General features: G+C 40.2%; 1 protein-coding gene across 1 annotated transcript in view; it reads right to left on the bottom strand.

The window, feature by feature from the left end:
- PDSS2 (decaprenyl diphosphate synthase subunit 2) overlaps nucleotides 1–18,842 on the bottom strand; it is a 255,269-nt gene that overhangs the window by 13,552 nt on the left and 222,875 nt on the right. Inside the window, exon 7 of the mRNA XM_082856030.1 lies at nucleotides 15,238–15,270. Coding sequence (XP_082712156.1) covers nucleotides 15,238–15,270 — 33 coding nt within the window. The remainder of the gene's footprint in view (nucleotides 1–15,237; nucleotides 15,271–18,842) is intronic.

Genomic DNA, 18,842 nt, shown 5'->3' with positions numbered 1-18,842 from the left:
ACCATATTTACAGAGATGACAAAAAACTGAAGCCATCATTAGATTAATTATGTACCTCTATTACAATATATACATTTTTTTTCTACCACAAGTAAAAATGCCATACGGTTGTAGAACAAATGTCAATAGGAATTGGAGGTGGAAAGTTTCCACATTTTCTGGGAAGAAAAAGCCATAAATATCTCAATTGATTAAGTATACTCTTCTGGACATTTTTTCTTTTTTTTTTTAAACAAAAAGGCACTGAACAAGACTACTGTGTTACAAAACAAAACTAATATATTTGTAGTTTAAAAATTCTTAATAATAAAACCATATTTTTTTTTATCTAAAAATCTCAACCAAAGACTCTGACTGCAGCAGTGGTATTTGGGGTTTCACACAACAACAGGACACTGCCTCATGTCATTTTCACAATTTTTTAAAAACCAATTTCAGGGTTCATCATACTACATTTAAGTCACTGAATAAAGCATTATTCAGTGCTAATAATAAAGCATTATTCAATGAGTTCAAAATGATAAACATAATTTATCCCATGCTTTAACATTTTTACTGTTCCCTAAAATATCAGAATATTTTTCTTTTGTAAAATAGCCTGCAAAATTACTATAATATAGATTTGTATTGAGCTTTAAGATATTCACTTTTAACAAGTTCTATTTATTGTTTTTTTTGGTTGTTGTTTTTGCGGTATGCGGGCCTCTCACCTTTGGGGCCTCTCCCGTTGCGGAGCACAGGCTCCGGATGCGCAGGCTCAGCAGCCATGGCCCACGGGCCCAGCCGCTCCGCGGCACGCGGGATCCCCCCGTACCGGGGCACGAACCCACGTCCTCTGCATCGGCAGGCGGACTCTCAACCACTGCGCCACCAGGGAAGCCCTCTATTTATTGTTTTGCAGAATTAAAATCATTCTGTATAACTGTGTGAGAGCACAGGACACACATGACATTTGTTACACTGTTCTTCTTTTCCCTGGTCAAGTTCTGGAAGCCCACGGAGATGGGAGGTAAGAGAGGTGGACTCTGGGAAAAACAAAATGCCATGTATTTCCAGACATGATGGTCTTTCAAGCACCCTGGAGCAGAATCCTCCAGATGAAGCCACACAGGAACCTTTTTTTTCTTATAATATGATGAGATGTTCTCCTCCTAAGACTGATTAATCCATTTATGCTATTTCATAATAATATGAAAAATGATCATAGAGAGGCAGTGAGCAAACTTTGGTAGGGAAACTCTGGACCTGGACATGTGTGACCTTGGGCAAAGCAACTTCTCTAAGCCCACCTCACCTATAAAATCACAGAGGTAGTATTTATGCCACAGGCAATTATTATGAGGAACAAATAAGATAATGTATGTGAAATTCCTCTGACATCAATGAAATGCTACACAAAGGCAAGGTTTGAAGAGTAAGTGAGCCCTGGGTTCATTGCAAACCTTACGTGTAACATTTTTAATGATGTACCTGCCTCTAACTATAAACATTCATAGATTATTTTACATAGATTCATGAAGATGTTTTAAATATTTAAACACTGTGATTATTAGTGAATAGGAAACATGCTTGTTTTGAAAAATGTATTTCCAAATCATCTTGACCATTTAAAATTCAGTCTATTCCCCTTAAAAGGAAAAAAGAAAAAAACATAATAAAGACAGGTAAGGTATCATTTTTCTCGCCCTCTCTTCCACACATGAGTCTGTTAGGCTCGATCTGGACGGTGTGTGGCCTCCTACTGAGAGTGAGATTTCAGAACTGATTTCAAGGCTCAACCTCTCAGCTAAGTACATTTATGAGTCTGTGCTGTGCACTACTATCCACAAAGACCTGAACATAACCAAACAACTCATTTCATACAAATTATCATGTCTGAATATATATGTATATTATATGTATAAACACCTCTAAACAAACACACACATATACAGTTTAATATATATAATTATATATTATATATATATGTAGTTTAGAGATATTTTCATTAAAAACATTTTACTACCATAATCAAAACTGACCTAAATTGTTGACTCTGTGGCTGAGCATTCAGGCAAAGTGATGCTTGCTACTTAAGAAACAGAGGTCAACCTTGTAGCTCACGATATGAGTAGATGTGCCTGATTTCAAAATGTAATTAAATGGAATAAATGTACAATTTAGTTTAATTTTTAAAAGTTAACATAAACTTTCATTAACATTTGATAGGTAGGGTATCTGAAGTTAGTAATATGGAATTATATTAAATTGAGGCTTAATTCCATAGGAAAAGCAAGCTTTGCTTCCTGGTTATCATGTCTTCTGAAGGAAAATTTAATGATTTATAAATAATCACTGATTTATCTATAACTTGACTCAAAAAGCTAATTTTTAATTTTAGTACTATATTCCAAAGAAAAACTTAATTCTATACATTGAAATTCAAAAAGCGAAACTGGGAGCTTGAAGCTTTTTAGCAAACTCTGTACCAGAAATTCAACAAGCAAAACATATCATAGGTTGTAGATTGCAGCAATGAGCTACTCTTGCCTGTAGCTTTTTTAGGAGTGAATCAATAAATAGTAAGCTCTGCAATCTCATGACAAATGCAATGCTGTTTATTTAATTAAAAAGAACACTGTGGGACAAGAGCATGCATGTCATGTAGGTAAACAGTTATTTGAGGAATACATAAACTATGCCAGAGTGAATTTGGGTTTCTATTATTTTACTTGAGTCCATATCTTATACATTTCTTAAATCCTCCTCATGTCCAGGTTTTTCATCTGCTGATACCTGGGGATCAATTACCTTAAAACTACCATTACCACCGCCAACACCATCCACGTGACCCTAGATTCTTGACATCCTAACATGCATCCTGACACAAGATGAGATCAAAAGTCATTTATGATTTCTGTCACTAGAACGTAAATCATATAACTAGAAAACTACGTCAACTGAGAGCAATGACAATGAAACCAATGTATACCTCAGCCATGCCTTCCAGGCAGATTGCATCAGACTGGGGGCAAATGCAGGAATCAATGTATGGGGTGACGCTGTTACTCGGCCATGTAACTGTAATCATATCTGCAGGATTAACACCTCTTCCAGATGTAGGAGGGCTCGACGTTATGGTGCTATGGTATTTGTTAACATAGATTCTTGCTTTCCTCAAGAGAACAGTAATGAGAACTTGTTTTATTTACTTTTTTTGGTCACGCTGCATGGCTTGCAGGATCTTAGTCCCCTGACCAGGGATCGAACCTGTGCCCCCTGCAGTGGAAGTGTGAAGTCCTAACCACTGGACTGCTGGGGAAGTCCTGAGAACTTGTGTTATTTTTATTTATTTATTTATATAAATTTATTTATTTTATTTATTTATTTTTGACTGCGTTGGGTCTTCGTTGCTGTGCGCAGGCTTTATCTAGTTGCAGCAAGCAGGGGCTACGCTTCGTTGCGGCGCGCAGGCTTCTCATTGCAGTCGCTTCTCTTGTTGCGGAGCACAGGCTCTAGGCACGTGAGCTTCAGTAGTTGTGGTGTGCGGGCTCAGTAGTTGTGCCTCGTGGGCTCTAGACTGCAGGCTCAGTAGTTGTGGCGCACGAGCTTAGTTGCTCCATGGCATGTGGGATCTTCCCGGACCAGGGCTTGAACCCGTGTCCTCTGCGCTGGCAGGTGGATTCTTAACCACAGCGCCACCAGGGAAGCCCTATAATTTTATTTATTAAAAAAAAATTTTTTTAGGGCTTCCCTGGTAGCGCAGTGGTTGAGAATCTGCCTGCTAATGCAGGGGACACGGGTTCGAGCCCTGGTCCGGGAGGATCCCACATGCTGCGGAGCAAATAGGCCCATGAACCACAACTACTGAGCCTGCGCGTCTGGAGCCTGTGCTCCGCAACAAAAGAGGTCACGATAGTGAGAGGCCCGCGCACCGCGATGAAGAGTGGCCCCCGCTTGTCACAACTAGAGAAAGTCCTCACACAGAAACGAAGACCCAACACAGCAAAAATAAATAAATTAATTAATAAACTCCTACCCCCAACATCTTCTTTAAAAAAAATTTTTTTTTAATTAATTTTTATTGTAGTATAGTTGCTTTATCAAGAACTTGGTTTAAATGGTTATACCTATAAAACTTTCTTGAAAGAGTGAAGAATGCTTACCAGCTTAAAAAAAATCACAATAATCACTGTACTGGTTCAGCAAATAAATGATAAGACAGTCACTTACTAGACAATTACTATTTTTGAGATCAGAATTATGTTAGATTACAGAGTAATGCATACCATTTTCTGGATTTTTGTAAGACCAGAGCCTGCCAACAAATTCTCTCTTCTTTTTGTAGTATGTCTAAAGCACCTTGGGAAGCAGTATGGTAGTGAAGAGTACAGTGTGGAGTCAGCGGACTCAGGTGGAATCATGACTGTGAGATAGTCAACTGTGAACGCTGTTAGCTTATTCAATCTCTTCTCCATAAAATGAAGGGATTCAGAGACAGAATCTGATAGAACCACTTCATTAAAGTGCTTAGTGTGTGTCTTGAACAGAGTGCACAGTGAAAAACACGTGTACGATGGCATGCATCTGACAGAGATCACAGGATGTCAAAAGGCCTACAACTTTTCCTAACAGGTGCACACAAATCTCGTCAGGAATGAAGATAAATGGTAGCATAATTTCATTAAATCTAGAACAGGGAGATCTTCCATAGGGGGCACCATTGCACCATGCAGGAATCAATCTTCAGAGGTACATCTTTGGCTTTATTACTATCTGGTGGATAGGTAAGACCTTTCATCAATCCAAAAAGTCAAGGACTTGGGGGAAAGAAAGGATCTACTCACCCGTAATCTTTAGTTAGGAGCACTGTACACATCACCGACCTATGTTACAGGTCCTATGATCTCTACTGTTACCTCAGTAATTCTGTTTGAAAATTGAGGCGGCATGGCCTCCTTGCTATTTCAGAAAGGTGGTTAAGCACATCCAGGATCAATATTCTGTCTCACGTGTCATTGGGGAGGCTGAGTAGTGCCTGCAGACACTGCTTAGGAAACATGAGGGAATGTCTTCAGATGTACCAAATGAACAAATTACAGCTTTCTGAAAGATGAGACATCTTGACAAAAATCCTTAATTCTGTAAAAAATCAGCCTGTAGGATTAGTGAATGAGTTTGAAAATATCAATCTAAGGTAATGACAAAGACTTCTGACTTACTAAAAACCACATTCAACATCAACACAGAGGTGCCTCCCTTTTCATTCTCTTTTTAGAAAACTCATGCCTCTCCACTGTTTTTTTTATGACAGGGAAAGAGACAGCATTCTCTTCAGCTCTACTTAAAACTGTTCCGTGGACTAAGCAGGCTCCTCTATGGGGACAGAAGGCGCAATCCTCCACATAAAGTCATACAGGCTCTCCCTGTGCATAAGTGGCTCCTGATACCACAAACTGAGAACGATAATTGAATCCAGCCACCCCACCGTGCAAAGTATTTACCCACAGAACCAGCCTGGTGGGCATCTGTAGTTAGCTTTCTAGACTAAGAGTCAAAAGGTTACCCCAATTGAATCTTTGTTTCAACCCAGAGAGTATATGGCATTGAGGAGGTAACCATTTGATTAAAAATATACTTGTGGAGAAGTAAGAGGAGCAAAGATGGGGTCAAATATGTCTTATGAATTAAAAGGAATATAGGCACAAACATCTGGCCCATCTTGGGTTATTCATTCATTCATTCAACGGTAATTCAGCATATATTTATTGGGTACCCAGTATGTGGCAGGAACTGTGTTAGGCCCTCAGGGTATAACGGTGTGCAAAACCAGACTCGATTCCAGGTTTACAATTAAGAACTGGTCTTCATCAACAATCTAAGTTTGCCGTAGCTTCCTGATAAATGTTAGGTATTTTGCAGACATGTAATTTTTCAGGTCCCAGTAATTCAGAATGATGAATCTAAGGATGGGAGAGATTGCCCCAATAAATACTATTGTCATAAACTAAATAATGTTTTATATATAAAATTAGAGATTAAAGACCAATAAGCTAGGAATATATGATTTGAAGAAAAATAAAGAAGATTTATAACTGCCTAGAGGATTGAATTTAAAGAGTATCAATAGGGCTTCCCTGGTGGCACAGTGGTTAAGAATACACCTGCCAATGCAGGGGACACGGGTTTGAGCGCTGGTCGGGGAATATCCCACGTGCTGCGGAACAACTAAGTCCGTGTGCCACAACTACTGAAGCCCACGTGCCTAGAGCCCGTGCTCCGCAACAACAGAAGCCACCAGAATGAGAAGCCTGCACACCGCACCGAAGAGCAGCCCCCGCTCACTGCAACTAGAGAAAGCCACGCACAGCAAACAAAGAACCAAAGCAGACAAAAAATAAATAAAATTTAAAAAAGTAAAATAAAATAAAAAATAAAGAGTATCAATAGTACTTGGGTGAACAACTTAGAGGGTGGCAATATTTTATGATGTCACAAAGAGGCTTATCATTTTTATCATTTAATAATTTTATTCATGGTCCACAAGGGACTAGAGATTATGATCATTAAATCTGTTGATGCCATTGAGGTGTGTGGGATTGTTAACACCTCAGAGAACAAGAATCTAATTTTAAAATAACATTAAGATATTAGAGGAATAGATCATCAGGGCAAGATGATAGTCACTGGGGACAAATGCAAAATAATACACTCAGAGACTTAAGGAGGAAAAGAACTAGCTTGATAATGGGGAATGAATGAATGAATGTCCAGAGGGTGACTGTTTTGCAAAAAGACTTGAGGGCTCATAATAAGGCACAACTCTTGGCTCAAGATACTGACTATTGCATGTGGAATTAGAATTTATTTTTTATTTTAATTAATTAATTTTATTTCGCTGCGTTAGATCTTTGTTGCTGTGCACGGGCTTTCTCTAGTTGCGGTGAGTGGGGGCTACTCTTCGTTGTGGTGTGTGGGCTTCTCCCTGCAGTGGCTTCTCTTGTTGTGGAGCACGGGCTCTAGCCGTGCGGGCTTCAGTAGTTGTGGCTTGTGTGCTCTAGAGCACAGGCTCAGTAGTTGTGGCGCACGGGCTCAGTTGCTCCACGGCATGTGGGATCTTCCCAGGCCAGGGCTCGAACCCGTGTCCCCTGCATTGGCAGGTGGATTCTTAACCACTGTGCCACCAGGGAAGTCCTAGAATTTATTTTTGATTAAAAGTTTCACATGGTACAAAAGCTTCTTTGCTTTATTACAGACAGAAATTGATCAATGATTATTTTTCCATCATTGATAACTGTATTTTGAAGGAGATTTGTAATCAAAGCAGTGGTTGCAAAAACTGCCTTTAGTAAATTAATTGTTTTGAAAAAAAGATTAAACAGAACCTATTCATTATTGCTGAAAAAAAAGGAAACCCAAAACAAAAAATACTCCACTTTTCTGAAATGTGATTGCCAAAAGAAAAACAACTGGTTTTATCTGATTTTTAAGGAAACAAGGAGTGGAGGATTTAAAACTTTCAGATGGCTGTTCTGGCAGTGTCTTCCAGCACCCACCCCTCTGCTGTGGGTAGGTCATCAGATCAGCGCCTGCACTGCGGGCTCGGTGTACGACGTTTCTGTCTTCCTCAACTGTTCCCCAGCACCTCAACCACAACTTCAGCCCTCACACAAAAATTCACAGTGTAAAAAAAATCACATTTCCGAAAACAGACTTATGGTTACCAATGGGGAAGGGGTGGAGATAAATTAGGAGTTTGCGATGAACATGTATACACAACTACATATAAAATAGATAACCAACAAGGACTTGTTGTACAGCACAGGGCACTATACTCAATATTTTGTAATAACGTATAAGGGAAAAGAATCTGAAAAAGAATATATATACATATATTCAATTAAATATATATAACTGAATCACTGTGCTGTACACCTGAAACTAACACAACATTGTAAATAAACTATACTTCAATCAAAAAATTTTTTAAAAAACCCCACATTTTCCAATGGTGTATTCCTTCTATCGCCATAGAAGCAAGCAATTCTTTAGGAGCCTAGAATTAAATGCTGGTTACGTCACTAAAAACACGAGTTCAGGCAAGTTATTTTTCAATTCTCAGTAGCTCAGGTTGTAATCTGGAAAAATTCCAATTCAAATCAGAGTCTACACTTTTAAAACAGATACCTTTCAGAAAAAGACCCTGCTCAGATGTATTACCTTAATACCCTTATTTACATTTTTACATGTTGTCATTCAGTCTTTATCAAGCATATAAAATTTTATATAGCTGCATCCATATCATAATGGTATTTGGATTTTTTTCCTTTAAATTGTTTTATAAACATCTCATCTAATTGGACCACAAGACTTTAATGAAAAACGATGGGAGAGGGGAATGTCAATGCTTCTACATAGTCTCCATAATTATCACTAAAACAGAAATCCTAAGTGTTAAGACAGCTTCAAGAGGTTAGAAGAAATGAGAGATTTAGTGCATACAGTGATGCTGTTTGGAATATTTTACCAAAGGAGCTAATGCGAAGTCCCAGGGTAGGAGAAGGAGCATCTGCCCAAGAAAGGGGTACAGGGAAGAGAAAACACAGCAACATCTGGTCTCTAAATGTGCCAATGTGAAAAATTCTCAGAGCCAGTTAGCTAGGGTTATGGGAAAGAACAAGCAGGAAAAAATTGTCTGCCAAAAAAAAAAAGTGTCTGGCTTTGTCAGTAAACAAAGGACAGTAATACTTACAGAAAATTTCCTATACTATGCTCAAGGTTCAAAAAAGAATTCTGGATTCAATAGGTAGCAAAATGGCTGAAGCAATCTATGGATAATAAATGAGAAGAAATGGCTAAAGGGCAAGCCTTGGAAAGGAAAGACTCTTTTTCTTCTTAAAGGGAAATGATGATATGTGATCATGCAAATGCAAATGTCTGCGGACAGCACAGTTTGCTGCTGGGAAGGGAATTTTAATGCGTACCCTATGCAAATGCGTTTTATAATAAAACAAAATGTGCAGGGCCTTCCGAGGGCAGGGAGGAAAGAGGAGGGCAGGGGCTCTAGACGCTGTGCCTGAGAGGCAGGGGAATGCGCTACTCTGGGACCTTGAACAAATTCCAGCAGAGGGGGCATGGCAAAAACCCACTCCTTTCAAAAAACCTCTCTCACGTTTGACTGAGAACTGGATGCCTGATAAATCAACACCTGCAAAATCTTTCTTTACCAAGGGCTTAACCTTGAGCAATTCTCTGTGCTTCGAGTGAACCTCAGTAAGAAGACATGAAAAACAACTCTCTTTTCTGTACTGAGTCGTGGGGAAAATTATATGAACTACACAGTCAAGACTGGAGATGGATACAAAGAAAGCTCCTGCAAACCATTTAGAGTCTTTGTGTCAAAATCAGCATGACTGTCAAAGCCCATGTAAGGCCCAGTCCTAGGCACTTGGGGAAGAATGAGCAGGAGGCCGGCCCACATGGTTGACAGTCTGGTTTTGACCAAGTGATATTTATTCATATTTGCATACCTGAAGCAATTATTAACAGGAAATTGAGAAAAAGTCTGTATCTCTGTGATGGAGATATTTAAGCCAGCCTTTTTGAAAGTGTTAAAAAATTAAAATTGTAGAAAGCCAAACCATAGGTGCCGTGTTTTGCCTGAAGTGGTAAAAATACCATCTGCCTCAGTCTCTGAGCAGCATGCTTCTTTCAAGTAGCAGTAGCTAAACTACCGGCATACGCTCAGCCCCAGCTGGGGAAAATACACAGCCGTTTGTACATGTTTTTCTAAGTAAGAGTAGTCAACATGCTCGTTTTCCTTCAGACATACATATTAGTTACCATAGCAAACCAAGAGTGAATGTGGCCTGAGAAACTTCTCCACTGGTCTTGACACATGCCCATGAATTTCTACAATTCATACTCTTTTCTACTCATACTCATACTCTTTTCTACTCATACTCTATTCATACTCTACAATTCATACTCTTTTCTACTCATACTCTATTCATACTCTTTTCTACTCATACTCATACTCTTTTCTACTCATACTCTATTCATACTCTACAATTCATACTCTTTTCTACTCATACTCTATTCATACTCTATACTCATACTCTATTCATACTCATTTCTACAATTCACACTCTTCCCTGTAACACTGAACTCAATCTGCTTGGGGCCAGAAACCTAGGGAACATGGACTAGTTCCCTATTCCATGAGAGATACACACTCAGGGCTGCAGACCAATCACTGTAATGAAGATCCCCATTGCATCGCGCATATGAGCAAAACTGTCGGCACCGGTTTTTGGGTCACAATTCGCTTCTGGTAATTACATTCTGTCCAATAAAACTTCTGCAGTTTTAACTAGGTAAGTAAGATACTTCTTGTTTTTTTCATTTTAGAAGCTGGGTAGAATTGCCTTACAGTTAAACAGCTTCCAGTCCTGCCCAGCCCTGGGTGAATGAGCTTCAGGGGTAGGTAGAATGCTCCTGTGCTGGTGTGAACCACCTTCCAGAGGCGGGAGAGACTTAATGAATGAATAGTTGCTGAGTGCTTTGATATCTTTAGATGATAAAGGCAGTGCAGCAGTGTAAAGCATTCACATCCAGGCTTCATCGCCACAGGAACTCAATTAAGAAGTAATTCAATTTCTTTTCTGAGTGTTTGAGGACAGACCACTGTTTTGCTGAATGTGACAGGCACTCTCGAGATCTAGCTGAGACTGATTTTGATCGTCACTTCTGCCCTCTCCCCTGCTTCCTTGCCATTCTGAGACTGACAAAATTGGAGAGCTGGTATACAAAGCCATAGAGCACATGGTCAAAATAATTTTCTATGGTTCTTAAAATCTGATTTTTCAGATAAAATTTGGCTTTTGAGAAAACACTCACCACTTGGAAATAAAGAAATCTCCAGCAATAAATAAATTTCATGACACTCTCCAGAAATGGCCATTGAGTTTTTCAAATGTAGTTTTACAGAGGGACATCCCTGGTGGTCCAGTGGGTAAGATTCCACGCTCCCAATGCAGGGGGCCCGGGTTCAATCCCTGGTCGGGGAACTAGATCCCACATGCAAGCTGCAACTAAGAGTTCACATGTCGCAACTAAAGATCCCACATGCTGCAACTAAAGATCCCACAAGCCGCAACAAAGATCCTGCGTGCCCGCAACTAAGACCTGGCGCAGCCAAAAATTAAAAAAAAAAAAAAAAGTAGTTTTACAGATAAACCCACCAGGGGAGTCCTAAGCTGCCTAGCATGATGCCTGCATCAGTCAGCATGAGCACCAGGACCATATCATGGACCCATGATATGCTACGTAAGAGACAATACTGTGTGCTGGACCCTGCAGACGTCTCCCCAACACTTGGTAGGGATGGATATAATTGTTTTTACCCATGGTACTTGGATTTGGGTCTATGTATGGATGATAGGTCTGGGTTAATCGCCTAGATCCCTTAAATATCAGCACAGCACCACATACCCTAGCAGGGTGGGTTTCTGTTTATTGGCATGAGAAATATTCTCACAGGGCACTTGGGAAGGCAACCTTAGGGCTACTGAACATAGGGATGGACTGTGTTATATAGTCAATATACTCTTTAAATGGCTAATTTGAGTCTACAAACCCCAATTCCAGACCTCTTAGCTTCCTGCACTTCTCCTAGCATCGCACCAATGCAGCACTCATCCATACGCATTTGTCACCCCTATACGTAAGCTTGTGCTGGGTACAGACGATGCAACCATGGACAAGGCCATTGAAGGCCCTGCCTTCAGGGCTCTTACATTTTAGTGGAAGAAGACAGAAAAAACAAGCAACTAAATAAAAATGATAATTTTAGATTATGATAAATGTTAAAGAGAGAAAAAACAGAGAAAAGGTGGACTTTCAATAGGAAGGTCTGAGTCAGTCCTGGTTGTGGCAGTAGTCAGCCCCAGCGCAGCACCTCGCCAACATTAAATATCAGATCCACAGTGCTTGGGCGTATGAAGCGGATGAAGGAATGAATCTGGACCGCAGTAGTACACAAGATAAGAATGTCCCCTCTCCCCCAAAAAAGAACGTCTCCTCTCAAATTTGGGCCTAAAGAGTAGAACAGCACTATTCTAAACTGCTCCTTTTATACTAAGGAAACTGAGGGAAGACCTAAAAGGTTAAGTGGCTGATAACAGATTTTGCAGTGAGTTGGTAACAGAGCCATTGCTCGGTTCAGGGTGTTCTATCTGTGCCCCATATTCTTTTCTTTTCTTCCAGTCTCTTCCACTATCAGGTGCTTCTGCAATAAGAAATCCTAAAGGAGTTCTGAGTCATAAATAAGCATCAATGATAAATAATCACTCTATTGCCAAATCATGATGTCATTTCCCTTACTTTTTCATTTATAAGTTATTTCCTTTACTATCCCAGTGAAATCCCAGCATTTATCTCCAAGCTAGTTTATTACAACCCTCCCAAGCAATCTTCTTATCCCTGCTGATACCTGCAACTTGTATCAAAAGCTTTCCTTTCCTCTTTGACTGAAATAAAAAACCCTATACCAGAATATCTCCTGTAACTAACTTCATGGGTCTTCTATTTTCTTATGGCCTCACTCACCATTTACCAAGTGCCAAGCACTGTGTTGGGCACCAAGCATACAAATAAGATACTGTCTCTGGGGGGCTTCCCTGGTGGCGCAGTGGTTGGGAGTCCGCTTGCCGATGCAGGGGACGCGGGTTCGTGCCCTGGTCCGGGAGGATCCCGCGTGCCGCGGAGCGGCTGGGTCCGTGAGCCATGGCCGCTGAGCCTGCACGTCCGGAGCCTGTGCTCAGCAACGGGAGAGGCCACAGCAGTGAGAGGCCTGTGTACCGCAAAAAAAAAAAAAAAAAAAAGATACTGTCTCTGCCCTCAAAGAGCTCACAGTCTATGATCTGTCTCATAAATGGTCATTATAAAATAACAGAGTTAAGTGCAATGACTGAGAGATGCACAGTGTGTTAGAGAATGGAGCACCTCATCCAGCCTAGGGAACCAGGAAGGACTTCCTCTTGGAGATGATCCTACATGAAGCCTTACAGAAGAGGCAGGGGTAGCCAGATTAAGGGAGACACTGCTGCATTCCAAGCAGAGAGGACAGCATGGGTCAAGGCGCAGAGAATAGAAACAGTATGTTTTATGTAATTTGGTGCCTCTGGAGCACAGGGTAGGAGGGGACAAATCTGGAGAGTCCCTCCAGGGGATGAGACCACAGTGCTTTATATGCCACTCCAGCAAGCTCTGAATTTGCCTTATAGACAACATGGAGCCAAGGAAGGTTTTAAGCTGGAATGTGAAACTGCCAGATTTGTGGTTTAGATAGACATTCTGGCTGCCGATGGATCTGTGGGGACAAGAGAGAGGCATAGAGACCAGTCAGTAGGCTTCCTAGTGGTTCAGATGAGGAGACTCAACATGAACAATGAAAGAGATCAAGAGGAGGGGCTGGATTCAAGAAAATGTAGGACATAAAACTGATGTGACTTGGTCATGGAACATAGGGGTGAGGGGGTAAGAGCATTTGAGAGTGACTTCTAAGTTTCTCACACGGTTGACTGGTGGGATGACAGTGCCAACATCAGGAGACAGAATGAGTAACAAGGACCAGAGATAAAACACTAAGACTGGACCCTAATGTCAACAATGGACTTTGGGTTATAAAGATGCATCAATGCAGGTTCACTGATTGTAGCAAAGGTACCACTCTGCAGCAGGATGTTGGTAGTGGGGAAGGCTGTGCCTGTGTGGGGTCAGGGGGTAATGGGAAATCTCTATAGTTTTTTGCTCAATTTTGTTGTGAACTTAAAACTGCTCTGAAAAATAAAAGTGTATTAAAAAAAAAAAGGGTCCAGAGATGTTGGGAAGATGCTGAGTTCAGTTTAAGACACTTTGAGCCTGTGGGAGACCATTTGGGTATTAGGCTCAAGTAGACATCTAAGATACAGTGACAGATATAGAAGTCCTCAGTTTAGAGGTGCTCCTATTAATCTAATTTTTCTTGAAGAATGCAGAAGTTTGTGAGACAGAGAAAAGGAGGACCTGCATTTCAGGCAAGGAAAAGGCACGGAGCCAGGGGTGTGTGCTCCGGGGCTGTCAGGAGAGCACAAGGTTCTGGATCAGCCCTGGAGAGATCACTGAGGGTTTTGGTTGTCCCACTGCAAGCAGAGCCCTTACAGGTCCCACTTCTCCCTCCTTGTCTTTGGCGTGCAGGTGCGCTCACACTCTGGCTATTCTTGACTGTTGTGAAAACCAGATGGTTAGAATGTTCCTTTAGCCAAGCAGCTGTATGCATCCCACACACTTGCTAAAATATTCCGTTTGTTCCTCAGGAGAAAACAGAATGTGACCCAAGTGTGTTCATAGGCTTGCACCGGTGCACTGAAATCTGAAATCCCACAGCAGTTTTTTTTTTTTTTTGTGCTACGCGGGCCTCACTGTTGTGGCCTCTCCCGTTGCAGAGCACAGGCTCCGGAAGCGCAGGCTCAGCGGCCATGGCTCACGGGCCCAGCCGCTCCGCGGCATGTGGGATCTTCCCGGACCGGGGCACGAACCCGTGTTCCCTGCATCGGCAGGCGGACTCTCAACCACTGCGCCACCAGGGAAGCCCCACAGCAGTTTTTGAACAAGGCTGTGTGTCAGAATTATCTGTGGAGTCTTTTTTCAAACCCTTCCATCCTGCCCCCGCCCTGCTCTGCCCACCAGTGGATTCTGACGTTGGTGGAAGAGGGTATTATGCTGTGGTAACCCAGGCATGTATGTTTTCAAAAGCCCCACAGGTGATATGAAAAATACTGCCTTTAGAAATCCAAATCTGCCCTGAATGGTGCTTCCCAGGTATTAGCTGATGATGCTAAAAGCTGTTTTCCATAGTCCAAAGGCATCTTTCCAGCAATGGTTGGTGCTTACCCAGTTTTTCTTCACAACACTTACCACCATTTGACGTTATATTATGCATCCATTTAGCTGTTTATTAGTTACCCATCTCCCCCACTAGCTTGTAAATGTCATGAAAGAAAGAGTTGATCTGGTTCACTCTTGTACTTCCAACACCTAACAGTGTCTGGAATGACGCAGGCATTCAGTAAATAAGCTTATCATTAAATGAATCCTATTTTACCTGCTAATCAGCTTTGAATGTGATGACTCTCTTTTGACCTTTCAAATATAAACAAAAACCAAGCGTCAAATTGAAATGTATAAAACTGTGTAGAAGGTACAAAATCTACCTACCTTAGCATAGTCTAATCTTCCTTTCCGTTGAGCCTAAAACAGAAAAGAGGGGGAAATTAATTAGTTCTTTAAAAATCATTTAGTATTTCTATAACTTTTGCTTCTCAAAGAATGTCAACTCTCTCCCCCCTCACCTCTCCCCTTCTCTGTCTCTATATATGTATATAGTGAAATATATATATATATATGTATGTGTATACATATAAATAAAACTCTCAAACATATTGAAGAGTTGTAAGAACAGTACCACAAGCACACATATACACTCTAGGTTTGACAGTGGCAGACACCATGACCTCTCACCCCTTCGTGCTTCAGCATACAACTCATAAGCATAGGACATCTCATACATGATCACTTTCAAATTAAAAAAACTAACAATAATGCCATATCATCTGACATACAACCCATGTTCAAATTTCTCCTGCTGTCCCAAGAATATATTTTATTTTAGCTTTTTTCTCAAACTAGAATTAATCAAGATTCACACATTGCACTTGGTTTTTATGTCTCTGTTTCGCCTTTTAAATCTAGACTAGCCCCTCCCCGTTTTTTAAGAAATGAAAATAAAAATCATTAACTTTTAAAATAATTGACTTTTTGAGGAGACCAGGGCAGCTGTTGTATAAAACTTCTCTTTCTGGATTTGTTACATTATTTCTTCACTGTGTCATTTAACTTGTCCCTGTGTGCTTACAAACTGAAAGTTGGGTCTGAAGAAGCTTGCTTAGGGTTAGGTTAAACATTTTTGGCAAGAATATTTTACATGGAATATTATATACTTCATATTGCATCAATGTGGAAGGCACCAAATGTCAGGCTGTCCTACTCTTAATAATGCTATAAATTTGATCACTTGGTTAAAGTGGTGACTATCAGATGGTTCCACTGTAATGACATATTTCCTGATCTACAATTAGTAATCTATGGGGTCAAGTGTTCCACTTGCTTTGGCATCATTTTTAATATGTTGTATCATGCCAAAAGACACTCACCTCCATCCCACTGTCACCAGGGATGAGGAGAGGGAAGAAAGCTGGAGGTAGGAGACATCCTGTATGAGGTCAAATTTTATTTTAAATTATTTTTAGTTATTAAAGAACAACTTAAAATGAAAACATATACTCAAAAGTGTATGTATCAAATCTGAACATAATAGAGACAACCAATGTGTTAGTATTTGCTGGTAGGTAAGCTCATTTTTTGTGGACTTCAGAACAAACTTCTCCTGACACCTCTGCACAGAGCAAGAGCCCTTCAACTTATGAACAGGTTAGGTCTTGAGACCATTTTGTTCCTGAGTCCAAAATGACACTATACAGATAATAAATGTTGGTAGATTACTTTCGTGAGAGAAAATGAGATCTTTATAACATTAATCCTGACTCTTCTTGCTTCTTTATAATCTTTTAAAAACTTATCCAAAAGATGCCTGCATTTTGTTTTTCTTGTTTTCATAAAAAGCAACTTCTAATAAGACACTGCTCATGTATAGCTGTTGGCACTATCACAAACGACTCAGTTAAAACTGTGACTTGTACACTTTCAATGAACCAAAAGGCCTCTGCAACCAATATACTATAAAAAAGAATTCGTGGTTCAATCTGCTCTTCAAAGATGTTTTGGGGATCTAGGAGTTTCAGTGAACTAAGAAGGGTTTGAATTAGTCCTGAGATGCAATATACCAACAGGAATGAGAATCGGTTCTTGCAGGTATTTTAAAACCAGGCTCATTCTTCTCTCTGCTCAGAGATTTCATATTTACTTGTTTGTTTGTCTATGGACATCTTTTCCCAAGATAAAACAGTTTTGTCTACACTGAAATCTCTCTCCCCGCACTATAACTTCTGCAGGAGCAGTGTGGAGCCCCTGAGCACGTCTGCATAGTGCACTCATGACCCAGCTACTCACTTTCATATTGTACAAATATGAATTGGCCTTGATCTCATGAATAATCCATGGCTTGTGACCAAAATTTCAGCAGCAGCATTTCACAATATGCTTAGTCTTTAAGTTCTCAAACTCTCAGCTGTCTCTCGAATTCATTTTAGGTTAAGGGATATCTGACATGGAGGCTGATCCTGTGGTCACCAGTTTTCCACCTTTTCAATTGTTCATCCTTTCCCTGTCTCTTGCTGATCAGCATGGGCTGCTCAGGCACAGTACTTTTCCAATGACGCACAAACTAGGACCCCTGTGGAATGATTCCTACTGTCAAACAACTCATTCCTGAAACACATCTGCCATTTCCTCACTACATTCAGTCTTGTTTCTGTTCTAACCACCTCCTCTTCATTCTTGCACTTTCAACATCTTCACCTTACAGTGTTTAACACAAACGACATAGTAGAAGTGTTGAAAGTGGTATCTGTTGAAAGTTAGAAAGTTGAGTACCTTTCATATCTTGAGGTTGCAGTGTAAAGTGCAGAGAAACTATAATTTACAATGATGTAGGTGGACTTTTCCTTTTGGACGTATTGAGCCATTTCCCCAATTGTCTCAGAAAAAAAAAAATCAGTTTTTTCAGGTAGTAACAGTAACTATAATGCTGTTTACAGATAAGGACATCTAGAGTAGTCTCATCACATACCTTGTTTATAAACTAATCATCTTAGAGAATTCTATTATTTTGAAGTACTTGTGCTTAATCAATTACAAGCTATTTTCCTTTTTTAAAAAATCAAAGTATAGTTGATTTACAATATTATTTTAGTTTCAGGTGTACAATATAGTGATTCAATATTTTTACAGAATCACAAGCTATTTTCAAACCTTCTCACTTTATTTATGTATTTATTTATTTTTCTCACTTTATTTTGTATTACTAGCTTGGCCATCCCCTTTCACCCAGTGGAGATATATCTTGCTGGGGATGACGGCAAAGAAACGCCATGTATGTAAATCTCTATTTGTTCAACATCAGCTCTCACGGGCCCAGCCGCTCCGCGGCATGGGGGATCTTCCCGGACCGGAGCAAGAACCCGCGTCCCCTACATCGGCAGGCGGACTCTCAACCACTGCGCCACCAGGGAAGCCCAGCTCATAAACGTTTTGAAAGCTGAGACTAGAAGCCTACATAAAATGACAGCACGATTACCACGGCCATTACCACCTGAACAGGCTGTAACTGCTGATATGCTGCTCACCTGAATGTCCTTTTTATTTTACCACAACAAACATTCCAGTCCTGTGAAACCATTTCACCCTTGACTGCTTTAGCTTGTACAGAAAAGTATCATTTATTTTATAAAACAAAATACTATAAATATTTAGATCTTTATAGGTATATATTTCCAGCTGCTACGTGAGTTAGTATCTATGTATGCCAGATGCAAGCCTGAAAGTACACACTGATATAAAAATTTTTTCACAAAAAGCTTTTAGAGTTTACAAAATATAGCAAATTAGAAACAAATGTAAATGATTTAATCCCCTACGTAATATTTCTCATTGAACATTACCAAATTCTATTTCTTTTTGTAAAAAAGTTAATTTGGGAGGGGCTATAGTTTCTATTTCATCTGATGGTGCTCATTCACTCAGTAATTGTCCATGTGCACCTACTATGTGTTAGGTATTGCTCAGGCACTGGAGACACAGCCAGG

This window comes from Leucopleurus acutus (genome assembly GCF_964270905.1).
Source record: "Leucopleurus acutus genome assembly, chromosome: 15".
Taxonomy (NCBI): Eukaryota; Metazoa; Chordata; class Mammalia; order Artiodactyla; family Delphinidae; genus Leucopleurus; species Leucopleurus acutus.
Note: the sequence above shows the minus strand (reverse complement) of the source record. Positions and strands in the feature narration are given on the sequence as shown.